Source organism: Erinaceus europaeus, chromosome 13 (assembly GCF_950295315.1).
Source record: "Erinaceus europaeus chromosome 13, mEriEur2.1, whole genome shotgun sequence".
NCBI classification, from domain to species: Eukaryota; Metazoa; Chordata; class Mammalia; order Eulipotyphla; family Erinaceidae; genus Erinaceus; species Erinaceus europaeus.
Window position 1 is genome coordinate 6,874,106 of NC_080174.1, and position 27,886 is coordinate 6,901,991.

At 48.4% G+C, this 27,886-nt stretch overlaps 1 protein-coding gene across 6 annotated transcripts in view; it reads right to left on the reverse strand.

The window, feature by feature from the left end:
* The window catches only part of ARID1B (AT-rich interaction domain 1B), a 301,939-nt gene that overhangs the window by 55,494 nt on the left and 218,559 nt on the right, over nt 1–27,886 (reverse strand). For all 6 annotated transcript variants that reach the window (XM_060205256.1, XM_060205257.1, XM_060205255.1 and 3 more), the window contains 2 exons: nt 18,091–18,180; nt 4,912–5,091 (listed from right to left, as the gene is read on the reverse strand). In XM_060205256.1, coding sequence (XP_060061239.1) covers nt 4,912–5,091; nt 18,091–18,180 — 270 coding nt within the window. The remainder of the gene's footprint in view (nt 1–4,911; nt 5,092–18,090; nt 18,181–27,886) is intronic.

Consider the following 27,886-nt stretch of genomic DNA (forward strand, 5'->3'; position numbering starts at 1 on the left):
TGACAGGCTTGCTGACCGCTGACCGCCGCCTTGTCCTGGATCACACCATCGCCTCTCCTCTGTTTTAGTCTGGCCACTGGAGCCTTTCTGGGGCTTCCTGCCTCTGTGATTCCACAGCTCCCAGATGACTCTTTCATTTATTTATTTATTTATCTTTTAAATTTATTTATTTTAAAAATGGAAACATTGACAAGACTACAGGATAAGAGGGGTACAATTCCCACCACCCTGATAGCTTTCCTAGCCTTTAATCCCATCGAAGTATGGACCCAGGGTCATTATGGGGTGCAGGAGGTGGGAGGTCTGGCTTCTGCTTCCCTGCTGAACATGGGCCTTGCCAGGTCATCCAGACTCCCAGCCTGTGTCCTGATTTTTTTTAAAAACATAGTTTATTTGCTTTGGATTGAGACAGAGAAAAGTTGAAAGGGACAGGAGATATAGGGAAAGGGAGAGAGAGAGAGAGAGAGAGAGAGAGAGAGAGAGGGAGAGGAGAGATGCAGATAGGCTTCACCACTTGTGAACCTTCCCTCCTGCAGGTGGGGACGGAGCTTGGACCCATGTCCTTGCCACTGGAGTGTGCACTCAACCGGGTGTGCCACCACTCGCCCCTCTCATCATCTTTTAACAGCAGGCACATGGTGGGACTGGGTGGGGCTGCACTTGGATGAATGCGCACATGATCAGGCTCAAGGATCCAGGTTCAAGCCCCTGCCTGGCCTCCACCTGAGAGGTGAAGCAGGACTGTAGGTGCTCTTTGTTTTCTCTATGAAAGACCCCACAGCCCTGCCCCACTCTCCATGGGGCTCCCTGGGTGCTGTGCATGGTGCTGAGAAAGGAGAGACCCCCACAGCCCTGCCTCAACCTCCATGGGGCTCCCTGGGTGCTGTGCAGGGTGCTGAGAGAGGAGAGACCCCACAGCCCTGCCTCAACCTCCATGGGGCTCCCTGGGTGCTGTGCATGGTGCTGAGAGAGGAGACACCCCACAGCCCTGCCCACCCCTCCATGGGGCTCCCTGGGGGCTGTGCATGGTGCTGAGAGAGGAGAGACCCCACAGCCCTGCCCCACTCTCCATGGGGCTCCCTGGGTGCTGTGCATGGTGCTGAGAGAGGAGACACCCCACAGCCCTGCCCCATCATCCATGGGGCTCCCTGGGTGCTGTCCATGGTGCTGAGAGAGGAGAGACCCCACAGCCCTGCCCACCCTCCATGGGGCTCCCTGGGTGCTGCCATGTGCTGATGGAAGACAGGCACTCTACCTGCCATGCCACCTGTCTGGCCTGAGTTTATCTTGTCAGTTTGTCCCTCTAGTGACCACTGGATGAAGGACTTCACACCTAAGATATGGGAAGTGACGTGCTAGTGACCAGGCCTGGTCCCTGCACCCAGGCCTCTCACACCTGCAGGGAGAGGATGGGCCAGCCTCAAGGTCAATCCTGGCATGACCTTCGTGCATCCCAGTGACACTGTTTCTCTATTCTGTGCCTCAGTTTCTCCACCTGCCAAGGGGCACGGTTGCCATCTGTCACCTAGCAGAGTGTGAGGGCTGGCAGGCTCACAGGGGACACACACTGAGGAACGGCCCCAGGACTCAGGGACAGTTAGGAAACACTGGTGTCAGTGCTCGTGGCCCCCCTGAGAGCTTGCATAGGCTGAATGGACCCAGCCTGAAACAGGCTGATCAGCTGAGGGCCTGGCTGCTGGGAGGTCAGCACACACCCTGGCACAGGCTGGAAACTCCACTAACCATGTGAGTCATTAAGCGGATGAGGACAGCTGTGGCATCTGTCTGACGCTGCTGCTCAGCTTGCTAAGAAAGGCACAGGGAGAAGGGGCCCCCGAGTTTAAGCACAGAGCACAGGGGACCAGGCAAGGAGTCCAGGAGGCTGTCTGTCTGAGCACCCAGTTTCTCCAAGGCTACACGGTGCTGAGTATCGGGAATAAGCATCCTTGTTTAAAATGATCTTGAATAGCAACCTAGACTCAGGAGGATGTCTGTCTTTAACAAAAAGAGAGACGAGTTGGGGGGTGGGGTGGCATACCCGGTTAAGCACACATATTACTGTGTACAAAGACCCTGGGTTAAGCCCCCGCTGTCCACCTGCAGGAGGAAAGCTTCACGACTAATGAAGCAGGGCTGCAGATGTCTCTCTTTTGCTCCCTCTGTGTCTGTCCCACTCCCACCCCCACCACAAATTTTTCTCTGTCCTATCATATAAAACAGATAAGGGGGGGGGAGAGAAAGGAAAAATGGCTCCTGGGAATGGTAGATTCATAGTGTTGGCACTGAGCCCCCAGCAATAACCCTGGTAGCAGTTAAAAAGAAAGAAACAAAGAAAGAAAAGAGAAACAAAAATCCTCCTGAAAGTACATCCGAGCTGTCAGACATGGAATCTGGCAGGGCTGCCTTAGCCTAAAAGGCACCTGGGCTGAAGCCAGACAGATCCACGGGACACTGGGAATTCCAAGAACTTCCAAAGAAACAACCAGCCAGATGTTCTCACGTTTGAGAAGACAAGCGGTTCCCAGAGAGGTGTTTGCTTTCTGGGGATATGAGATCCCTTTGGGCTTCAGTGCTCTGTAGCAAAGAACCTGAAAGCTTAATGATTCTGGAAGACCAAGGTTTGACAAAAAGGAGAAGAAGGAGAAGGAGGAGGAGGAGGAGGAGGAGGAGGAGGAGGAGGAGGAGGAGAAGGAGGAGAAGGAGAAGGAGAAGGAGAAGAAGAAGTAGAAGAAGAAGAATGGGAAGGGGAAGGGGAATAAGGAGAAGGAGAAGGAGAAGAAGAAGAAGAAGAATGGGAAGGGGAAGGGGAATAAGGAGAAGGAGAAGGAGAAGAAGAAGAAGAAGAATGGGAAGGGGAAGGGGAATAAGGAGAAGGAGAAGGAGAAGAAGAAGAAGAAGAAGAAGAAGAAGAATGGGAAGGGGATGGGGAAGGGGAAGAAGGAGAAGGAGAAGGAGAAGGAGAAGGAGAAGGAGAAGGAGAAGGAGAAGGAGAAGGAGAAGGAGAAGGAGAAGGAGAAGGAGGAATGCATCAACAGCAACAGCAACTTCCTTGTCGCAGAGTTCTAAAGTGCCTTCTTAGTTTGTTGCTTTAGGGAAGAGTCTCTGCCGGGGTCTGATTCTGAGAACAGCAGAGGCTGAGTTGCCAGAGGCGGTTCCACAAGAGTCCAGCCCGGTTTCCATGGCTACAGGAAGCACTCAGAGTCTGTGGCTCAGTGCTGGGCTCACCTGCTCTCCAGTTCTGAGAACTGTCTCCAGATCCTTCCTTCCGCCTGAGCAAGAGCCTGTGTGTTCTGTGTGGATTGCCAGCTGCAGCCTGGCTTTCCAAATCTCTCTCAAGTTATCTTTTGGGACGGTGCGGGAGCCCAGCTTGGAGGACACCTGAGTGTCAGTGAGGGTGCAGCGGGCAGACGGGGGCACTCTGAGTGCCGGGGACTCACTGGTGGCTGGAACTGAAGTTTCCAGGGTCACGGGAACTGAGGACACAGAGAACTGTCCAGATCGTGGCGGAGAGGGGATCAAGCCAAGCTCAAAGTCTGCATCCTTTTTGGCTACAGACAGGAGGAGGAAGGAAGGAAGGAAGGAAGGAAGGAAGGAAGGAAAGGAGGAAAGGAGGGAGGGAGAAGAAACTGCGCAGGAATAGGTGTTTGGAGCGTTCTGATGCAGCTCTCCAACGCCAGGGATGCCTGCTCTGCAGTCAACCCGCCAACGTTAGGCTGGGGACCTTGCTGCACAGTGGGACTGAGGGTCTCAGGTTCCTTTGGAAAGAAAGCCTGCAGGCCTGGGGGTTGGGGGGACAGCCCAGCTGGGAGACAGCAAGACCGGCACATCTGAGTCTCCAGGTTGGACCCACAGGATTCAAACACACCGACGTAAGCAAGGGGCTCGACTCCAAGCCTGATCGCCAGGAGTGACTTGAAAATTACTGGCCTGCAGCTGGGGTTCAGAGCTGTGACAGAAGGGGGGTTCCGGGTGAGGCCGCAAAGAATGCCTCCTGGAGGCTGGGGTTCAGTGCAGTGGACACTGGGGGCCGTTTGTGTCTCTCCTCTCTTGACCTCCCTCTTAAGGGAGACAGGCCCATCCGAGGCTCTGTCTCCTGTCTTGAGAGGGAGACTGGAAGTGACAGGGAAGGTGGGGACCCTGTCTCCTGACACAGCTTCCTGAGGCACTCCAGAAGAAGAGGCCAGGGAACTCACAGGAAATCAACAGTGTGAAACCCCGGCCACAAGAGGGAGCATTTCCTCAATGGGCAGCTCGAACCCCAGCTCAGAATTCAAGCTCATGGGCCGCAGGAAGGGCCTGCTGGCCCCGTGGTGCATACCAGGTTGCTTTGTGACTTCACTGCCGTGATTACTGTTTTTATCTATTTATTTTTGTAATGTCTGCAAGATTTGCAAATCTCTTTTTTCATTCTTTCTGTTTGCTTGTTTTGCTCAGAGAGAGAGAGATGGGGGATGACAGGAGAGACACTGGGGCATCACCATCCGTGGAGCCTGGAGCTTCCCCCGCCTCCCCACCCCCATGGTCTTCCTGTGTGGAGCTGGGGCTAGAATGGAGGCATCACACATGCTGAGGCACATTTTTTACTGGGTGAACCACCTCTGGCCTCCTCCGCTGTGACCATTCGTACCATCAGTTCATAGGAACCAGATACAAAAATGTCACGGAGCAATTTTAGAGCTCCTTTCAGATAGAGAGGGAACCAGCTATAGCATCAGAGCTTCCCCCAGTGCTCTGGCATTGCCATGTGGTGCCAGGGCTCACAGCTGGGCTGCAAGGTTCACAAAGCCAATACAACACCTCCCCTGCCCCACGGTGACATTCAAGGGGTCTCCGCCTGGAGGGTACCCAAGGACTGAGGACCCGACAGCACCCTCACCTGGGGCCCCGCCTTGGGCCGTCCTGACAGCTTACCTTGGGGTCCATATTGACTCATCTGCGGTGTGTAGGCCCCGCTGGAGTTGCTCTGCTGGAAGCCGCTCATGCCCGGGTGCATCTGGCCTCCGGGGGAGGGGTGGGGTGACATGGAGGGGCCTGTCTGCTGGGGTCCGTACTGAGACATCTGGGGGGTTCTCTGAGAGCCCGCCATGAAGCCTGTGAGGGACAGAGGGGAGACAGGAAGAGCCTGCTGAAAGGCCAGCCCGGAGGGATCTCCCCACCGTCCCTACGGGGACTCGTCTGCGGGTGCCCAGCACACAATGGGCGTGAGCATGGGCAGGAGATGGGGATAAGAGGCCAGAGACCTGGACCGCCCATGATGCCAGGGTCCTGCACAAAAGCAACAGTGAGAGGCCTCCACTTCACACCCCCACCCCGGACGCCACAGTGTCCTCAGATTTGCAGACCCCTGTAACAGCTTTGGTCTGGCCCCTGTCCGTCCCTCTGCTCGTCTCTACAATCCCGTGCTGGTGACGGAACCACGTAGGTGGCCTTCTCCCTCCAGCTTTTTTGGTTTCCTTTTGTTTTTTCTTTTCATTATAGCCTGCTCGCTCTCCAGTTCCGTCCACGGGAGAGCAGAAGATTCAACCTTTTCTACGGCTGAGTGGTATTCCATTGTGAGTAAAGACGGCAGTTTCTGTTTTGGTTTTGGACCAGAGCCCTGCTCAGCTCTAGTTTATGGTGGTGCTGGGGATTGAACTTGGGACCTCGGAGGCTCAGGCATGAGTCTCTGTTTGCGTGAACACTGTACTATCTGCTGCCCGTCCCTGTTTATTCCTAACAGAGTAGGTATACAGAGACAGTGCACCTACTGTCTCCACCCCACCTCTGCCCGGTTCTGAAGCCCTGTAGGACTCACCCGGCCGGCCTTGCTGGTTTGATTTACCAGGGCCTCTCTTTCCCCCTCGAGGCTTGTCTCTGGCCCCAGGGGCAGCAAGTAGACCAGGACCAGGGCCCAGGACCTTGTGTCTGGTGCTGCCTTGTCTGCTTCCCTGTCTCCTACAACTTTCTCTCCTTCGCACTGGCCTGACCGTGCGAGCTGCAGCGAGCGCCTCCCTGGCTGTGGTTCTCTGGACTCTGATCACAGCTCTTTCCAGTTCCAGCCCCGTCCTTGTTTTCTCTGCTGCTGGTTCACCCCGTCTCACTCTCCCCTCGTGGGGGTTCAGCTCTGGCTCTGAGCCTGTGCTCTCAGGAGCCCGCCGGCCTGTCCCCTGCCTGCCAGGCCCTCACATTCACTCCAGGTGGGATTTAACCTTTGTGAACGAAGAATAAATCCCACCTGTGCCTGACGCTACAGATGAAGAAACCCACCATTACCACACCAGCTTTCAAAGTAACAGGGCGTACCTGCAGGTTCCAGCAGGTACAGAGAGGGGGAGCACGGAGCTGTGAGCCGGTGGAGTCTGCACAGGGTCCCACAGATCAAAGCATGCCCCCCCCCCCCCCCCCCGGGGAGAAGCCAACACGAGACAAGCAAGACTAAAAGGACAGCTTGAAAGTAACTCCCTGGCTGGTAAGGGGTTACTTAGGTTAGGGGGAAGGTTCTAGAAGGCTGGTGAGAGATGAAAAAAAAAAAAAAAAAAAAAACAGCTTCCAAGGAAAGTGTAAAGAGGCAGCCTGGGGAGAATGTTGCAGGGCCCCCGGTCAGCTTGACCTGCTGTTCTAGGGGACAGGGCATTCACCGAGGCCATGGCTTATGCCTTCCAAGGAAAAAGAAATCTTTCAACAGCACTTCTGTTGAGAGAGAGAGAGAGAGAAAGATAATAAAAATAAGTAGAGCTGTTTCGTATTATCCTGTTCCCTTTATTTATAAAGATAAGTCTTAAGCAATTGAGTTCAATTGACAACTTGCAGATATAAGTCATCATAGAAAATGTTTGCTTTCACAGATCTGAAAACAAACAGAAATCAGAGCACTAAAATTAATATAAATGATTGCATCTTAAGATGGTACATGAAATATTTATCTAAGTTCGGCTGTGAGATTCTCAAGAGTTTTGAATAAAGTCCTGTTTAATAAGAACAAAAAATGTGTCTTGATTTCATACAGACTGTGTGTGTGGGGGGGAGGGAGTCTTCTTTTCTCTGGGGGGAATGCTCTTCATCATTTAAGGAAAAATAAAAAAGAGACACAGGCCCTTTAATTGGCGTTGCGTTTCTCTTTACAGTAAAAGTGCCTGGCCAAGGACTCAGAGCGCTGATGATACAGCACAGCCACTCTTGAGTTATTACTGCCCTGGGACCACGAGAACTCATCTGAAGGAACCGCAGGCCTACTTTAACAGTTACTGCCCAGGCAAATTATTTCTTTATTTCTATTTGCTCAGCCCTACAAAACAGATATGCTGTCTTTCTCTCCAACTACCTCCCCTGTGTTTCACATTTTGCAGAGAATCAAGTTTGCAAAAAGTGCTATAGAGCGGCTCGACCACTAAAGCTGATCCGAATGAGGCGCCTGCCAGTGTCCGTCTGCACAGTGCGGCACGAGGTGGAGCTGACTACGCTGTGCTGCTGCCCAGGTTCCCGCCAGTATGAACACACTGTTTCTTTCTTTCTTCCTTCCTTTCTTTCTCTCTCTCTCTCTCTTTTTTAAATTTTGTATTATCTTTATTGATTTATTGGATAGAGACAGCCAGAAATCGAGAAGGAAGGGGGGATAGACAGAAAGAGACAGAGAGACTCCTGCAACACTGCTTCACCGCTTGTGAGGCTTCCCCCCTGCAGGTGAGGACCGGGGACTCAAACCCGGGTCCTTGCGCATTGTAACATGGGTGCTACCACCTGGCCCTACACTGTTGATTTCTTTTCTTTTCTTTTTTTCTATTTACTTATTTTCCCTTTTGTTGCCCTTGTTGTGTTATTGTAGTTATTATTGTTGTTGTTATTGATGTTGTTAGGACAGAGAGAAATGGAGAGAGGAGGGAAAGACAGAGAGGGGGAGAGAAAGACAGACACCTGCAGACCTGCTTCACCGCCTGTGTAGTGACTTCCCTGCAGGTGGGGAGCCGGAGGCTCGAACCGGGATCCTTCCGCCGCGGTCCTTGCACCATGTGTGCTTAACCCACTGCGCTACCGCCTGACTCCCATACACTGTTGATTTCTATGTCCGCTTTGTACTTGAACATATAGCAATGGACTACCCCAGTCGTTGTGTGACCAAGTACACATTTTCTCTCTCTTTTTTAATATTTATTTTTATTTGCTAGGGCAGAGAGAAATTGAAAAGGGGGAGGGGAAACAGGGAGAAAGACAGAGAGATACCTGCAGCCCTGCTTCGCCATTCATGAAGCGTCCCCTACAGGTGGGGAGCTGGGGGCTTGAACCTGCACCTTTGTGCGCTGTGATGTGTGTGCTCAACTTGCTCCCTGTGCACACCTTTCTGAAGGTTAAAGTCTGGGCCCCAAACTTCTGACACCCAGCCCCCTGGCTAAGCAGAAGGGCTTCGTGCCTCACTCCAGGGCGCTTCTCTGCATGTCTGTATCTGACCCCGGCCCCTTTCTCGCACGGACAACAACCTGCTCTAGTCTCCTTCTCTGCTCTGCTTCTAGCCCTGACTCCTGGTTCTTGTGGTGACTTGGCGTGATACTGAAATAGTTCAGCAGGAAGCCCCCAACTGTGCCTGCCACCCCCAGAGTCTCGGCTCTGTCCATGTAACAGAGGCTGCTCTGGCCTTGGGTGGTCTCAGTGGGGAGGCACTGGGCCTGCCTCTGAGAGCTCATCTCCCAGGGGCTGCAGCAGGACGGAGGGGCAGCATGAGAGGCGGGCTCCAGCCAGGGGTTGGGGGGCAGGTCCCACGGGCACTGCCAATACCCGTCAAATGCTCTGAAACTTCCTGCACGAGAGCAAAGGCCTGGCTGGCTCCCTGCTGGACCACCAGCACCTATGTCGATGGCCAGCCTGGTGGACATCTGTGCATCAAAGAGCCTATGAGGTCTCCGGACTGAAGGCTCCTTTAAGGTGTAAGGAAACCCTTTCCACGGCCTTGCTTCAGAATAAGACAGCCCTGCCCTTCTGCCTGGCACAGGGCTCATGGAATCAAAGCCTGGTGCAAAGGCAGGATTCTTTGAAGCCCCTAGTAAGGTTCTAGTAGCTGCCCTGCAGTTTATTCCAAAGGCACAGAGAGCAAGAGGCTGGGAGACAGTGCACTGTGTAGAAAACATCTCCTACACATACAAGAAACTGGATTCAATCCCTAGCCCTGTGTGGCAGCACCGTGCACAGCACCCAGGGAGCCCCATGGAGGGTGGGGCTGGGCTGTAGGGGTCTCTCCTCTCTCAGCATCACGGACAGCACCTAGGGAGTCCCACGGGTGGTCAGACAAGGCTGTGGGGGTCTCTCCTCTCTCAGCACCATGGACAGCACCCAGGGAGCCCCATGGAGGGTGGGCAGGGCTGTGGGGTCTCTCCTCTCTCAGCACCCTGCACAGCACCCAGGGAGTCCCATGGAGGGTGGGCAGGGCTGTGGGGTCTCTCCTCTCTCAGCACCATGCACAGCACCCAGGGAGTCCCATGGAGGGTGGGCAGGGCTGTGGGGTCTCTCCTCTCTCAGCACCATGCACAGCACCCAGGGAGCCCCATGGAGGGTGGGCAGGGCTGTGGGGTCTCTCCTCTCTCAGCACCATGCACAGCACCCAGGGAGCCCCATGGAGGATGGAGCAGGGCTGTGGGGTCTCTCCTCTCTCAGCACCATGCACGGCACCCAGAGAGCATCATGGAGGGTGGGCAGGGCTGTGGGGTTTCTCCTCTCTCAGCACCATGCACAGCACCCAGGGAGCCCCATTGATGGTGGAGCAGGGCTGTGGAGTCTCATGCTCTTTCTCCTTCATTTAAGGATACAGAACAAACCCACTGGTCTCGAAAGGCTGTTCAGTGATACTGTGTACCTGTGAGGTGCTCGGCTCACTCCCTTGTGCCACATAAAAAAGGGTATAAACACGGATATTTACTTACTGTTTCACCACTATTTGAAATGTCAAATTCCGCACACATCTGTAGTTGAGGAAAGGCTTGGTGGTGGGTTACAGGACCCTACCAAGCCACTCACTGTGTCTGCATAGTGAGGATGGCTTTGCTAGGCTCATCCTGGGAACAGACAGCTATGGACAAGCTATTTTTAACATGGCAGGACAGGAATGTCAAGCCAAGGGAAAGGCTACTTTGAGTTCAATTATGGAGGCTAACATTAAGATCTAAATGATAGAGGTTATTTTCTTTTTTAAAATTAATTAATTAATTAATTAATTTTAATATCTATTTACTTATTTATTCCCTTTTGTTGCCCTTATTGTTGTAGTTATTATTATTGTTGTTGTTGTTGGATAGGACAGAGAGAAATGGAGAGAGGAGGGGAAGACTGAGAGGGGAGAGAAAGACAGACACCTGCAGACCTGCTTCACCGCCTGTGAAGGGACTCCCCTGCAGGTGGGGAGCTGGGGGCTTGAACCGGGATCCTTCTGCCGGTCCTTGCACTTTGTGCCACGTGAGCTTAACCGGCTGCGCTACTGCCCGACTCCCTATAGAGGTTATTTTCTTTCCTCAATTAAAAAATAAAAAACCAACAAATCCCTATACTGCAATCTCAGCAAACTGGTTTAAAAAGGAATTAGCACTTCAGAAATGTTTATCTAGATTATACTTAAGTGGAGTTTTTTTAGGAGTCTTTAAAATGTTTTCTTCAGCACTGTAGGATTTGTGGCTGATTAAGTGGCTATTTTTCCTTATTTAAAAAATAAACACATGGGAAGCCAGGAAGAGGTAGCCCCCGGTCACCCATTACATGTGAGCACCATGCCAAAAGGGGGAAGCTTCACAAGGGGTGGGGGGGACTACAGTCTCTCCTCTCAGCATACCTCCCCCACCTCTGCTTCTCAGCCTCCCTGTCAGGGAAAGAAAGGAAGGAAGAAAGAAGGAAGGAAGGAAGGAAGGAAGGAAGGAAGGAAGGAAGGAAGTCTGTCTGTCCAGGTGGAGCAGTGGAATCACTTAGGTGCAGATTTGCAGTGATAATGGCTGGGGAGTTAGCATAATGGTTCTGGCAAAAGACTTTCATGCCTAAAGCTCTGAGATTCTAGGTTCAATCCCTAGAACCACCATATGCCACAGCTGAGTCCTGCTCTGGTGTTAAAAAAAAAAAAAAGAAAGAAAGAAAAGGAAGAAAGAAAGAAAGAAAAGAAGGCATACTGGTTATGCAAAAGACTTTCATATCTTGAGGCTTCAAGACTCACTGTCTTATGGTGACATAAGAAACAAAGAACATGCCATAAGACTCTTATTTCTAAATAAGGCAAAGAAAGGTCCAGTGTTACTTGTGTGACCCTTGCAACAGATTAAAGAGGAAAAAAAAAAAAAGCAACCGATTTCTGTGGCCATGACACAGAGACCCCATTTTCTGCCTATGCTGAGAGCTCCCAGCTGTATGGCGCAGAAATCTGCTGCTGCTGGTGTTTGTGGGGAGAAACCCAGAGGGCAGAGAGGAGAAGCAGCACCTGAAATAGCCCAGAATCTGAGATCCAGATGTTCCCAGTGCTTTAGCAATGCACCTGGTTAGTGCACTTGCTACTTGCTAGGAGCAAGGATCAGGGTTCAAGACCGTGGTTCCCACCTGCAGGCAGTAAGCTTCACAAGCTGTGAAACAGTGCTGCAGGTCTCTCTCTCTCTCTCTCTCTCTCTCTCTTCTTGTGAAGTGACCCCTTGCAAGGTGTCTCTCTTTCTCTTTCCCTCTCTGTCCCCCTTCTCAATTTTTCTTGTCCTATCAAATATTATTATTATTATTATTTAAACCAGAGTACTGCTCAGCTCTGACTTATGGTGGTATAAGGGATTGAACCTGAGAGCTCTCTGAGCCACAGGAGTGAGTCTGTTTGCATAACCGTTATGCTATCTCCTCAGCCCTGTCCTTTGAAATTAAATTAGATAAAGTTAAAAAAAAAACCTTAAAAATTTTATTTATTTATTTATTTATTTATTTATTTTCTTCTGTTGCCCTTATTGTTGTTGTTGTTATTGATGTTGTTGGATAGGACAGAGAGAAATGGAGAGAGGAGGGGAAGGCAGAGAGGGGGAAAGAAAGACAGACACCTGCAGACCTGCTTCACTGCTTGTGAAGCGACTCCCCTGCAGGTGAGGAGCCAGGGGCTCAAACCTTCACCACCATCAGCCAGAATTGAGCAGTGCCCTGGTCTTTCTCTTTCTCCCTCGAATTCAAAGAAACTATATATGTCAGACACTGGGAAGACAGCATAATGGTTATGCAGAAAGACTTTCATGCCTGAGGCACCACCAGGTTCAATCTCTAGCACCACCATCAGCCAGAGCTGTGTAGGGCTCTGGTCTCTCTCTCTCTGTGTGTATCTTTCTCTCTGTATTACTCTCATTAAAAAACAAGTTGAGTAGTCTACGAGGTGGCATAGTGGATATAGCACTGGACTCTCAACCATGCGGTCCCAGGAGTTCGATCCCCGGCAGCACATGTACCAGAGTGATGTCTGGTTCTTTCTCTCTCTCCACCTATCTTTCTCATGAATAAATAAATAAATTCTTTAAAAGAAATGAATAGATAAAATATTTTTTAAAACAAAGAAAGAAAAGAAAGGTCAGCTGAAAAGGACTTTGTCTGAAAGCCAGCGTGCCCTCTGAGACCTTCCAGCTCCTGCTGGCTTGCTGTCAAACTGAAAATGGAGATTCCAGCAGAAAAATGGACAAGAGGGTTTCTGCAGTTTGCAAAGAAATGGGGGAAAAAGCCTTAAATCCTGACTCTGAGGCCTGAACAGTTCTTTGGGTGAGCTTGGCCCTTTATGGTTAAATTAACTGGTTATTTTTTTCCTAAACTTTATTTTATTTTGGATAGAAACAGAGAGTAATTGAAAGGGAAGGGGAAGATAGAGAGAGAAAGACACCTGCAATCCTGCTTCACCACACACGAAGCTTCCCCTTTGCATGTGGGGGCCAGGGGCTTGAACCCAGGTCCTTGTGCGAGGTAACATGTGTCTACCACCAGCTGGCCAACTACCCCTGGTTAATTTGTTCTTAATAATGATGGAACTGGGTCAGTTCAGACACCTTGCAGTGATTATTAAAACTTCAAAAAGAATGTTTGGTGCAGATAATATGAAACTAACTAGGAGCTTAAAATTTTTTTCTGTTTTCCCCAAGAGTGTTTCCACCTCATCTTTCTGGGTTATAAAGACTGTGCTGGTGGAGGAGGGGGCAGGGCAAGGGAGAGGTGGACTCCAGGCAGGGTTCCGGGGTGATGCTCTAGCTCAGACTGACCTCTCACCAGCTGAGCTGCGGAAACAGCTCTGGGAAGAGTGGGGGGCAGAAGTGACAGTGAGAAAATGCCTGCGGGGCATTAAGGGTGCAGACTGTGGTCCACGATTCACAGGTAAGAGTGGAATAAGCTGCGCAAAGTGATGAGCTCTCTGAGTCTTGGGACAAGGCCTGTCCCGCCCATCTCTATTGTAGAGAAAGGGATTCAGAACATAAACAATGTTCAGTGCTGACCCTCCAGGACTCAACTTAATATATAGTCAGACACTGGGGTTATTATGAGTGGGTTTTTTTTTTTTTTTTTTTTTTTTTTTTTTGCTTTTGAAGAGAAAAATGTGTCCTGAGCAAACAGAATGTGGCCAGAAATTTGATGAGCAATTCTACCCGGACTTTGAAAAGGTCCTAAAACACACCACTCAAGAATGGGGGTGAAATTATATCAAGGCTATAAACACTGGCCTGGGAGACAGCATCTTGCTTCTGCAAAAGACATTCCTGCCTGAGGCTCTGAGGCCCCAGTTCAACCCCCAGCATCAAGCTGAGCAGACCTTGGGTCTCTCTCTCATGTTAAAGTAAAATAGATAGAACACTTTTTAAATAACAGTTAACATTTTAGAGTTAAAAAACAGAAGAAAGATAAAAGCAGAGACATACAGAGACATTCGATCAGTCTCGAAATTCTGTAAGCTAGAAACATCCTGGCTGGGTGGTGGCACATCCATTCGAACACACAGGCTACAGTGATCAAGGACTCAGCTCAAACCCGGCCCCAATTTGCAGGGGAAAAGCTTCACAAGTAGTGAAGCAGTGCTGTGCAGTTCTCTCTCTCCCTCTCTCCTCTCCCTCTCTCCCTCTCTCCCACCCCCTTTTTTTTGAATTCTTTCTGTGTCTAGAAAAATCAATCAATAAAAAATACTTAGAACATTTTTGGCATCATCACTTTATTGGGGACACACACACACACACACACAGTGCAGTGCCAGCTCTCACCTCAACTGCTACATATCCTTTCTGGGTAATGGCATCACTTCAAACTAGAAACGTGGGAACGGGGCTAAATATCACTCCCTGAAGGTGAGACTCCAAAGAGGAGGAGGAGTCTGGATTCTTCTGAGCCACTGCTAAGCTGTCACGAAGCCTAAGCGTAACTGGGTGAAGTTGTCAAGGTTCCTGTTCAGCTGCAAACATGTTATAGTCTGCTGCTTGTTCTGCAAGTCGTTGTATGTGACTCACTGAACTGGGGTTTGGGTGTCACAGTGGGGGTAAAAGTTAATTCTCAGGCAAGGCTACTCCTCTATCTAAATAAGGGGGGGGGAGGAAGAGAGAGAGGGAGAGAGGGAGGAGGAGAGAGTGACGTTGCTGTGTAATGGCCAAGAATGAAGGGTGGTGGGCAGTTAGTGACTCAGTAATTCTATTAGACATCACCCCAGACAGCCTCCACAGACCGGGGTGTGTGTGTGTGTGTGTCACAAAAGGGTGCCTCAGAATCCCCTGCAGCTACAGAATCCACTACCTAGGACACCATGGCCCTGCAGCGATGTCACGTGTGCTCGGTCGAGATCTGCGTCCAAAGAAGCCAGTTCTTAGTGCCTCTCCTTTCAAAGCATCTCAAGGACTAATTAAATCCTCATTACCGCCATCTAATTATTCAGACACTCTGGGATTAGAGCGAGACAGTCCCTGCTGGCCCCCGAGATGAAAAGGGTTAAACAACTGGGGGTGGATTTGGAGGCTCCGGATTGAGTCCAGGCCTTCAGAAAACCACCGGCGTTGACATGAATATTTAACTAGACACCACTGTGAAAATTAAAAGGGAATTCAATTAAAAGCTTTTCAAAAAATTAATTCTGACCTCTCTGCATCTGTCCAAATAAATAAGCCTTCTTGAAACGTTTTCACCTAATTGCTAATCCAATAAACGAGAAGGGCATTTGCTGGTTTCATTAAGCTTCACATTTTACAGGGGTTAAAAATGCAATCATTTTAATGTTAATAGTAATTATACGTATTTATTGACTCAGAGGGCTAGTCTACATTCCCCTCTGAGCTCTCTTGGAAAACAGGGAAGTGCAAGGAGAAGCTATTTCATATGGATCTTTGCCGATTTTAAGGTGTGTATGTGAAGAAATAAGGGTAAACTCATTATTGGAGGCATTTGTCAGCCCAAACTTTCTTAAAAATTTTATTTTAGGGAGTCAGGTGGTAGTGCAGCGGGTTAAGCGCAGGTGGTGCAAAGCACAAGGACCGGCGTAAGGATCCTGGTTCGAGCCCCTGGCTTCCCACCTGTGGGGGAGTTGCTTCACGGTCTGTGAAGCAGGTCTGCAGGTGTCTGTCATTCTCTACCCCTCTGTCTTCCCTTCTCTCTCGGTTTCTCTGTCCTATCCAACAACAATGACAGCAAAAAAAAAGTTTAAAAAAAATTAAAACGAGGGAGGCCGGCGGTAGCACAGTGGATTAATAAGCACAGGTGGCGCAAAGCACAAGGACCCGCGAAAGGATCTCTGTTCAAACCCCCGGCTCCCCAGCTGCAGGGAGTCGCTTCACAGGCGGTGAAGCAGGTCTGCAGGTGTCTATCTTTCCCCCTCTCTGTCTTCCTCACCTCTCTCCATTTCTCTCTGTCCTATTTAACAACGACGACATAAATAACAACAACACTAAAAAACAACAAAAGGGAAAATAAATAAATAAATATTTAAAAATTTTTTATTTTAGTATTTTAGGATTATCTGAACTCTCCCTCTAATGTCTTAGGTGGCAAAATTCACACCCCTTGGTCCATATTTCCTCCCTCCCTTCATATTATTATATGCAGCCTACAGAGAGGGGGGTTGGGTTAAAATAAAAATCAGGGTCAGCGAGACAGCTCGCCCAGTAGGGTGCATGCTTTGCAACATCTGCACAGCCCAGGTCAGAGCCCTTGGTGCCACGTGGGAGCATGGTGGCATTGCACCTGCAGAAACAAGTGGACCGCATCTCTTTGTGCCATTATCTTGGGCAACTGTAAGTCTCCATTTGTTTGCCGGGAAAGGAAATCTGTGTTCTCTGTCTGCATTTAAGGAGGTGGCTGCAGTAAGACATTAGCTGACTTCTCGGCTGAACCTCTGAAGGTCTGAAAGGACTGGCGGGACATATCCAGAGTTCTGAAGGGCAAAGGCCGCCCGCGCCCAGGAGGCTCTACTCAGCTAAGCCAGTGATCAGGTTTGAAGGTGGTGTCAAGAGCTTTCCAGACAGACAGCAGGGGAGGGAACTGAGCACCACTAAACCAGCCCTGCAACATATACTGAAGGGACTTACGCAAAGGCGAGAGATACTGAACGGCCTCACTCGTATGTGACATACACAACACAAAGCCAGGCAGTGGAGTCCAATGAAGCCGAGCCCTTAGACTCACCCGATGAACAGGGGACATCAAAAGACTGGAGGACGGGGGCCAGTCGACTTTGCTGGAGGGATGCTGGCACTCTGGTGGCGTGCGATGTGGTACTGTATTTTGAGGAGGTATGACACAGCTCTTAGGCTTGTTTTTTTGTTTTTTGTTTTCCCATCCAGAGAGACACAGTACCACAGCTTCTCTGAAAGCCATGGAACCTTCACGAGCTAGGGCTCACAAGGCAAGGTACACACCCTACCTGCTAAGCCGCCTCTCCGACCATGGAGCTGTATTCTTATTTATTTATTTTTTCTGTGTTTGTGTTTTGAGGTTTCCTACCTGCGTGAGTTAGCACTCTCGTCTGGTTTGGTGACCTGAACTTGAGAACTACATTTCCCACGAAGCCCCGCGCGCCGTCGCCCATGACAGATACACAACAGCCACACCCCCCGTCACCTCCACGAATCACAAGGCGCCACGTCAATGCGACTGGACCAATGGCAGAGCTAGTCAAGGGGCGACCAAAGGCCTGCCCTGCCCTCCCCTACCTGGCTCCAGCAGCTTATGACCAAGCCACTGCCCTTAAACAGGAGCCTGCTAGGGTGCGTGGACCCCATGCCCTTGAGCTCTCTGCCTACCCTCCTATGTAAAATAAAACGTACTACTTAGTAAATAAATCAGATAAAATTTATTCCTAAATAACATAACTACTCCTAAATAATCCTGACCCCAAGACCATGCTGTGTTCAGGCCATCTCTCAATTGACTGAACCCATAAAGTGACTCCCTTTCCGGAGTCGGGCGGTGGCGCGGCGGGTTAGGCGCACGTGGCACAAAGCGCAGGGACCGGCTCAAGGGTCCCGGTTCGAGCTCCCGGCTCCCCACCTGCAGGAGAGTCGTGCCACTGGCGGTGAAGCAGGTCTGCAGGTGTCTGTCTTTCTCTCCCCCTCTCTGTCTTCCCCCCCTTTCCATTTCTCTCTGTCCTATCCAACAACGACGACATCAACAATAACTACAAAAATAAAACAAGGGCAACAAAAAGGAATAGGTAAATAAATATTTTTTTAAAACGACGCCCTTCCAACGTGTGACTTTGTGCGTCCTTCCACCGTCTGGGACCCTCTATGAGTCCATCCCCCATGGTGGGGGGAGATGAGATTCTGGCTTGTAACAGACACCCTTCTCGCTCCCTAAGGTTAACTTCCCTAGCTACAACACTGGCAGAGTCACCAGAATTCATGTCTACACCGCCGGATTAAGAACCAAGTGTTGATTCCGCTTCACAGGATCATCTGGCCATACAGAGCCTCGTGGTGTAACTGTAACTTGGTAAATACCTCTTCCCATCTACCAAGAAAGCCTCTTTCTTTTCTGTATCTCCAGATCCCATCTTCTACACACTTGGCTTCCTGGTGAATCCTTTTGTCTGATGAGGAAATGATGGCATTTAGGAACAGACAAGGGGGAGACGCTGGGGGCAGCTGATAGAGTCTCCCAGCACTCACAGCAGCGCTCAAGACTGACCTCTTTCCTGTGGCATTGGCGACTGGCTCAGGGCAGGGTGGGAACTGGATTCTGCCTGGCTCCCGGGTGGCTGAGGAGGCATCTGACTGCCTGCAAAACACAGGAGGGAAGGGCCCGTGGCGTTACTGCTGCAACTGTGCAAAAGCAGACACAATGGTGACATTTGACATTCATTTCATCTGTATGATCCCGAAAGGGGCAGCTCCACGTGACAAAGACGCAGCTGCGAAGGGTGATGTTACGCTACCACGTGGGACAAATTCATCACAGAGCCTCCAGAAACGACCCATTTCTTTCATTTACTTATTTATTTATTTATTTTCCCTTTTGTTGCATTTTTTTTTTTTTTTACTATTGTGGTTATTGTTGTTATTGATGTCATCGTTGTTGGATAGGACAGAGAGAAATGGAGAGAGGAGGGGGAAGACTGAGAGGGGGAGAGAAAGGCAGACACCTGCATACCTGCTTCACCGCCTGTGAAGAGACTCCCCTGCAGGTGGGGAGCCTACAGCTCGAACCGGGATCCTTATGTTGGTCCTTGGGCTTGGCGTGCACGTGCGCTTAACCCGCAGCGCTACCGCCCGACTCCCACGACCCATTTCTTAAGAGTGAGTCTCCAAACTCCCTGGGCTTGGCTCTGTAGTTGGAATCTCCCGACACAAACGCATAATTCAAGGCGTGTCACCCAGTCCCAGGTGAATGAACTAAGCTCATTCTCCTGAGGCAGAGCGGATGGGCGTGCAGATTGGTCAGCAGACTTTCAGTGTAACATTTATTAGGTTTGGAAATCATCAGCCCAGTTCTGAAAAATCTTTATCGCTAAAACGAACACAGCGAATCACTCAGTCTCTGAGTCTCTTGGTGTTGGCTGCTTGTGAGCTGATTCGGTGTTTGCTCAGTTTGCCTTTCCCAACTGTAACATAAGCTCCTTGAGCCTGGAATCCTGTCCTTTATGCCTCTAATCTCTCCATTAGCATAACAAATATTGAAGAAATCTTTGTTACTTAATGGCCCTTAATCTGAGACAAGAGTTAAAGGAGAGGATATTGAATTAGTAAAGAGGGGGCAGGTCCCACCTGCTGGGGGTCCACTTCACTATCGGTGAAGTAGGTCTGCAGGTGTCTATCCTTCTCTCCCTCTCCCTAGCTCTCCATCCTCTCTCCATTTCTCTGTCCTATCTAGTAATTAAAAAAAAATCAGAAAAAAAAAAGGCCACTGGGACCAGGGCACTGAGCTGGCACTGAGCCAGGGCAGTAACCCTGGTGGCAAAAAAAGGGGGGGCTGTTGATCCGGGAGGTGGTGCAGTAGATAAAACCCTGGACTCTCAAGCATGCCATCCAGAGTTCAGTTCCCAGCAGCACAGTTCCCTGAGTGATGTCTGTTTTTTTTTTCTCTTTCTCTTCCTGTCTTTCTCATTAATAAGTAAATAAAATTTAAAAAGAGAGAAAAAAATGAATTGTTTACAAAAGGCAGGTGGGGGGCAGGGATGCTGTGAGCCTGTGAGAGCAGGGAACAGACTTTTTAGAGTTTCATCAGCGTCACCTGTCCATCTCAACTAAGTCACTTGCTGGCTCAGAGGTTGGGAAGTATTTTTCTTTTGTTCTTTTCTTGTTTTTGTTTTGCCACTAGGGTCATCCTTGGGGCTCAATGCCTGCTGTAGGCATCCTCTCACCCCTTTTATTTTTATTTATTTTTTATTTGTGATAATAGGTTACGAGACTGTAAGATTACAGTTAAGCTCCACAGCACACCCACCTAAGCTGTGTCCCCTCCCCCACACCCCCCAGATAACCACCACAGTTCTCCTAAGTCTTACAAACACTCTGCTTGCTTCTGGTTTTTCCAAGTTCATGTGTATCAGATCTCTAGATTCCTTCCACAAATGAGTGAAATCATCCAGTAGTTGTCTTTCATGTCTTTACTTATTTTACTAAACATTACCACCTCCGGTTCTATTCATTTTGTCTCAAAAGACACAATATCATCTATTTGGATTGCAGAGTAGTATTCCATGGAATGCATATCCCATAAATTCTTCAGCCAGTCATCTGTTGATGGGCATGTAGGCTGCCTCCGCTCTTGGCCACTGTGAATAACTAATTCTAATTAGTGTTTGAGTGTCCACTGGATGAATGCTTAAGAGTGGCATTGCTGGACCAGAAGATGATTTGTTTTTATTTATTTAAGGACTCTCCATATAGTCTTCCAAAGGGGCTACACACCCCAATACTTATTTATTATTTTTTAAATAGAAATACTGAAATTGGGGAGGGAGTCAGGTGGTGGCAGAATCAGCAGGTTAAGTGCACATGGTGCAAAGCGCAAGGACCGGCATAAGGATCCTGGTTCGAGCCCCCAGCTCCCCACCTGTTAAAAGGACATTACACACACAGGTGGTGAAGCAGATCTGCAGGTGTTTCTCTTTCTCCCTCTCTGTCTTCCCCTCCTCTCTCCATTTCTCTCTGTCCTATCCAACAATGAGCGACATCAACAATAACAATAACCACAAGAAGGCTACAACAAGGGCAACAAAAGGGGGAAAATGGCCTCCAGGAGCAGTGGATTCATGGTGCAGGCACTGAGCCCCAGCAATAACCAAGGAGGCAAAAAAAAAAAAAAAAAAAGAAAAAAAGAAAAAAAAGAAATAGAGAAATTGAGAGGTGGGGGGGAGAGAAGGGAGACTGACAGACACCTGCTTCCTCCCCTGCAGGTGGATAACTAAGGGCTTGTACCTGTGTCCTCATGCGCAGCTGAGACTTGAAGTGAGTGCAGTCCTCAAGGTACAAGCTCTCCAGGCAAGACAACCAGGCTCTTTTCTCTCCCAACCTGTCTCCCTGCTAAAAGGACATTACACACACACACACACGCGCACACGCACACGCACACACACACAGCTACTGGCTAGGTAGCACTTCTTTACTATGAAGCAACCTGATTCTTCTGACCTTTGGGAACCTACCCTCCCATAGTTTAAAATCTACTTGTCTGGGGGTCGGGCGGTAGTGCAGTGGGTTAAGCACACATGGCATGAAGCGCAAGGACTGGTGTAAAAGATCCTGGTTTGAGCCCTGACTCCCCACCTGCAGGGGAGTCACTTCACAGGTGGTGAAGCAGGTCTGCAGGTGTGTCTCTTTCTTCCCCTCCTCTCTCCATTTCTCTCTGTCCTATCCAACAACAACAACAACAACAACAAAATAAGGGCAACAAAAGGGAAAATAAATAATAAAAAAATTTAAAAAATCTATTTGTTTATTTATGAGAGAGGAGCAGGGAGAATCAGAGCACCATCACACTAGCACCTGCGGCATTTCTGTATACAAGCAAGGAGTCAAAGGAAGGAGGGGGTAAAAGACTGAACCCTATTTACAATCAAGCTTATACAGATACAATTCCTGAAGGGGGCTCTCATGAAGGAGGTGAAGGACCTTTACAATGAAGACTGTAAGACCCTGCTGTAAGAAACAGAGAAGGGCACACAGAAGTGAAAGAACACCCCTGGCTCCTGGGTTGGAAGAATAAACATTATTAAAATGGCCATTCTACCAAAAGCAATCTACAATTTCAATGCGGTCCCTGTCAAGCCCCCAATGGCATTTTGCAAGCAAATGAACAACTTGTACAAAAATGTGTGTGGAACTACAAGAGGCCACAAATTGCTAAAGTACTTTTTTTTTTTAATTAGTTAATTTATTTATTCCCTTTTGTTGCCCTTGTTGTTTCTTTTCTTTTCTTTTTTTTTTTTAAGATTTTATTTATTAATGAGAAAGATAAGAGGAGAGAGAAAAAAACAGACATCACTCTGGCACATGTGCTGCCAGGGATTGAACTCAGGACCTCATGCTCCAGAGTCCAAAGCTTTATCACTGCGTCACCTCCCGGACTACATGTTGTTTCTTTTCAATGTTGTAGTTACTATTGTTGTCATCGCTGTTGGGTGGGACAGAGAGAAATGGAGAGAGGAGGGAAAGAGAGAGGGAGAGAGAAAGATAAGACACCTACAGACCTGCTTCACTGCCTGTGAAGCGACTCCCCTGCAAGTGGGGAGCTGGGGGCTCGAACCAGTATTCTTCCGCCGGTCCTTGCACTTTGCGCCACATGTGCTTAACCTGCTGTGCTACTGCCCGACTCCCGCTAAAGTACTTCTTAGAAAAAAGGAAAAATAAGGAGGTATCATGCTTCCCGACTTTAGTTTATACTACGAAGCAATAGTAATCAAAACAGCATGGTACTGGAGTAAAAATGAACACCTGGGTCAATGGAGCAGATTTGAAAGCCCAGAAACAAACCCACACAGATACAACCACCTAATAAATGGCAAAGGGACCACAACCATTCCATGGAGTAAAGTAAGGTCTCTTCAACAGGTGGTGCTGGGAAAACTGGAGAGACACATGCAATACCAGGGACAGGACTTGAGACCTAATGCTTGAGAGACCAGTGGTCTATCCACTGCGCCACCCCGTAGTTTAATATAGCACGTCAGGGTTGAGTAGGAGGGGGATCTGCCGTGTTGAGGATTGCTGCCGATTCACCTCAGTGAAGGCTACAATGCAGACCTCGGGGCTTCACCTGGAGCCAGACCCTCTGGTGCCCCGGCGGCTCTCTGTCCTCCTTTCTCCTAATCAATCCAACAGTCTTGGTGAGGGCTGTGACGGTGCTGTGGCCACTTCTGCCCTTCTTGTCCTCAGACAAGCGGGGTGAAAGAGCTGGAACAACACTCCAGAAGGGGCTTCATCACCCACTATCCACGCCTGTGGGAAGTGAGTAGCAGGACCACTAATTAAGTGGACCGGAGAAACGCTTCAGTCGGATCAGAGCCACTTTGGTCCTGACCACCTCCCAGCCACTTGGCTGCAGCCCAGGGAGAAGTTTCCGAGTGTCCATGCAGAGTCTTGAGCTCACTCTGAACACACACACACACACACACACACACACACACACACACACACCCTCCGCTGAGAGGATGCTGGGCCCACTGACGGCAAAACAGGAACTCCAGGTGAGTGCAGGGCCCCTCTCTTTCACACATACTTTCAAGACAGAAGGAAAAAGGGTTCGAGAAAGCGCCCTTGGGAATTCCCACAGTGCTGCCACAGCCAAGTGACATGATTACTGGGGAGCCAGAGACGACCCGAACTGCCCCTGCGGCTATGACTCACATAGTCAACGACTGCCACCTCTCCAGATTCAAAGGGGGTCTCGAAACTTTACATCAGGCTCAACCTGACGCTGCTGACTGGCTACGGAAGAAGGGCAAACGCTAGAAGAAGAACTGGAGGACAGTCTCAGCTCTTCTGAAAGCCACCAGGAGTTTATCTGATCCCTGCTTTTTTTTTTTTCCAATTAATTAATTTTGGGTTGAGACAGAGAGAGATACTTGCAACAATGCTCCACTGCTAGTGAAACTTCCCCTGTGCAGGTGGGGAGCAGGGGCTTGAACCCGGGTCACCGAGTAAGGTAACACCAGATGCGCCACCCCCCATCCGATCTCTGCTTTCCAGAACCCACATGGGCCTTTCCAAGGTGAAGACAGACTGCCTCCGAATATGCTGAGTTCTCTATTTCCTTTCAGGCCGTGTCTTCCTACCAGCGGCTTCACAGTTGCCGAGACATAATGTCATCCCCATAACCACACAGGGGCTGCCCCGGTCAGAGCAGACAGCAAGTCTGAAAATGTCTTTGCAGAAGAAAATGCAGGAAGCTCAGCTGTGTCTGATTTACACAAAGGAATTCCTCTTCACCTAAACTGCATGAACCAAAAAAATCATCTTCAAAACTGTGGGTTTCTAAGGCACACCTGTGGCATGAGTAAAACCTTTCAGTCTGGTGAGCGCTTCTTAGATGTGAGTATTGCCACAGGTGGGGGGAAAAAAAAACCCAAGGTTACCCTGAAGACTAAGTTTTTTTTTACAAAGACACCCCATGTATTCCCTTCATTTACAATGGCTGGAAACTTCCAGCTCAAGTCCACACCTCTTTATTTAAAAGCTTTGGCTGTAGGGCTGGGAGATAGTTCATCTGGATGGGCGATGACCCCAGCACCACTTGGAGGCACCAAGAACAGCACCAGAAGAAACTCCATAGGTGGTGGTGTCTCTTTCCTCTCCCTCTCGCGGTGCAGAATGAAAAGTTGGGATGAGGAGGCTGTTCTGTGGATCTAAGGGATCCAAGGCCCTAGGTTATTTCCTCAGTACTGCATAAAAAAAGAAAAGAAAACTTCCATTTGAAGATGCATGTTAGACTTAGAGAAAAGTCACCTGCCAGTATAAATAGGTGCTTCATAGCCTGTGAGCTACTTCCTTGGTCAGTCACACTTTACGTGGCCACCATTTGATTGTTTAGAGTGACTTTGCGTGGTCTGATATTACTAACTAAAGATCTTCTCTGGGGTTCACCCAGTTCCCCGACTCCATGTCTTTGGCTCCATTTTCGGGTTCTACATCGCATTCAGTGATGTCTCCTTCGCCAACTCCAGGCTAAAATAGACTCTCAGTCTTTCCTTTGAGGTTATGACCCAGGTGCTTTTTGTCGAATGTTGATTAGTGTTTTTATAGGAGGTTCCTTAATTTGGTCTAGTCTGGTGTTTTTTCAAGACTGAAATGAGGTTATGCACTTGGGGAAGTATGTCATGAAAAAGCCATGTCCTTGTGCCGGAGATCTTAGAGGAAGAAAGGAAGCTAGACAGCTAGCTAGCTAGACAGAAATCAATTTCTCTCTCTCTCTCTCTCTCTCCCTCTGTTTAAGAAACCCTCTTCTTACCATTAAAATCATTTCTGAATTAAATCTATCAGACACAAAAGATGATTTTAGAATCACTCCCCTACCCCCTTATTTTGAAAACCAGCCATGCAATGTGTTTGTGTTCTGTTTGCAAATACTTCTCCTCCTCTGGCTTTGCTGCTCTGATACCTTCCAGGCACGTGCAGCACTTCTCTGGTTCTCAGAAAACCTGGGCTGGGGAAGACAGCATGATGGTTCTGCAAAAGACTTTTGTGACCGAGGCTCTGAAGTCCCAGGTTCAATCCTCGACACCACCATAAGCCAGAGCTGAGCAGTACTCTGGTCTTTCTTTTTTGTGTGCTCCTCTCTGTAGCTCTCTGTTTCATTAAAATAAAAATAAAGTATTAAAAAAAGATAAAAACACCCCAACAAGTTAATATTATCAAGTTTGAGGTTTATTGCTTTCAGTCTCACTGCATGAATGAGAAGGCATAAAGCTATTTTATTATACCCTAGACCTTTCTTGGGTTATACTGTTTTCACTTTGTGGCATATTTTGGAAAGTACTTGCTATCATTTTTCTTCACTTAAGTTTTAAAAAAAGATTTATTAATGGTGGGAGGTGGTGTGTGTGTGGGGGGGGGGGGGGAAGGAATGAGAGAGAAGGGACCAGAGCATCATTCTGGTGTATGTGATACCAGGGACTGAACTCGAGGCCCTATACATATGCTTATATCCTTTGATAAAAGCTTTAGTGACTGTACGAATTTCTTCACTTAAAAAACTAACGTATAGTATTTCTTTGTGTGAATAGTCCATAGTTGATCCAGCCATTCTTCAAAATCTGGGAATTTAGGTTGTTTCTAATCTTTTATGTTTGCTTTAAGTAATTCATTCTTATTGTGGGGTTTGTCTTCACGTGCTAAGTTCCTTGACGTAGTAGTATTGGTTGAAAAGGGGATACATTTCAAAAATTCTGTCCTGGGGCTTTGAACCAGTTGATATCCCCACTAGCAAAATCCCTTTGGGACCAAAGTTGATAAGTGTGACTTATCTTCTCCTGGTGTGTCAGCTGCCATTAGATTCTGCTTATGGTGTCTTTCAATGAAAAAATAAATAAATAAACGCAGCAGAGATTATGAATAGTGGTATATTCACTGACTGTGAACCGAGTTACAGTTAGGAGGGCCTCCCCCCTCACACACACTGTTACAGAGGAGTCTGCCTCCAACTTTCTTTAAGCACATGTATAGACAGCTTTGTCATGATGTATTGGGAATTCATGTATGGTGTAAGATCTGAAATCTCATTTCATCTGTTTTGCAAATGTCACTCTGATAACTCATCTCCCAGCAATTATTAATTGAGTTTTAAATTAATCTGCAAGACTACTAGACTGTCTTTTAAAAAATGTTTGCTCCTTCTTATTTTATTTATTGGATAGAGACAGAAAGAGATCAAGAGGGAAGGGTGTGATAGGGAGGGAGAGAGACAGAGAGACATCTGCGGCCCTGCTTTACCACTTGTGAAGCTTCCCCCCTGCAGGTGGGGGCCGGAGACTGGAACCCTGGTCCTTGAGCGTGCTGGTGTGCCAATGCCTGGCCCCATAGCATTTTTTTTTTTTTAATTATCAACCTTTGTATGAACGGGTCTCAATATATAAAAAAATAACAGTACTACTTTTGTCAGATTATACTGATATTACAAATTAACTCATGGAGAATTGATGACTTGCGTTCAACTTACTCAAGAATAGAAGACGCCTTTCAATTGTTCATGTTTGCTTTAGTTCCTTCCCTTTAGGGACTTGGAAACCACGCACACTTTGTTAAATTTATTCTGAGGTATTTGATCTTCTCTGCTACTTTTACAAATGGGATCTCCTCGATTAGATCTTTAAACTGTTTGTCTACAGAGGGGAAGATTATTGTTTTTTGTATTGTGATTTTATAACCTGCTGTCGTATGGAATCCTTTCACAGTTCGAGTTAATTTGGCGTGGTTGATTCTATGGAGCTTTCCGGGTCTACCATGATGGCATCTGTAACTGGAGATGGTTTCATTTCTTCAGTGCTCATTCTTCTGTCTGTGAGCTGTCCTGTCTCATATCTCCAGAACAGTGACTGGAAGGAGAGACTGTGGTCATCCTTGCCTTGTCTGGATCTTAGTGGCAACGCTGATGATTCAATACTACATAATGTAACGTAATTTACATTTAAACTCTAAGGCATATCCATTCTACTGTGGTGAGATAGTATGATCAAATGCTACTGCCTTGAGTATTGGTTTTAACTGTAATTGGACATTGGGTTTTATTAAAGGAGATCCCTCCCCCCTTTAAAACCTATATTAACGGAACGCACTCCTGTAAGAAACCTCATGAGGTCAGGATACATTCGTTTCTTAGTGTACAGCTGAATTATTTGCTTGCTAACATTCTCTTCTGTTTTTTTTTTTTTTTTTTTACCAAGATGGGTTTGTGCTTTTCTAATTTTTAAAGAGATTCTTGTCTTTTTCTTTTACTAGTGACTTTTTAGTGTACAAGATGATAAGACTACAGAGGTGTAGTTTCAGGCTGTGCCCACCACCCAAATCCGCGACTCCTCCATCTTCCAGAACCAGACCCAAGACCAGGGTCACTTACAGGAGCCCAGGGGAAAGCAGGCTAGTGTGTGTGTTTGTGGTGACCCAGCACGTCCACGTAATTTAGAACTTAGAGTGGATGGACTGACACATGAACGTGTCAGAGTTTAGTGAGCGTGGAGCGAGACGGGTGCTCAGTACCAGCATCTTTTCCTTCCTGTTTCTTCCAGGCAGTCAGGACACACTCCCTGGAGTTCTTACTTACTTCTCTGTTCAATTCTCCACCAGCTGGTCAAAAGCACTGGATCTTAGCAGGAAAATATGACAATCGGGCTGGCCGGATTTCCTCAGAGTGCATGGGTGTCATGAAGGCTAGGGACAAAGGCCAGGGTCACCTTCCCAAATCCCTAGAAAGTAACAAGGGTGTCCTGTGCCACGTCGTGACCCACGCAGACACGCCGGAACCTCCAACTCTCCACTGGAGTGAAAGTCAC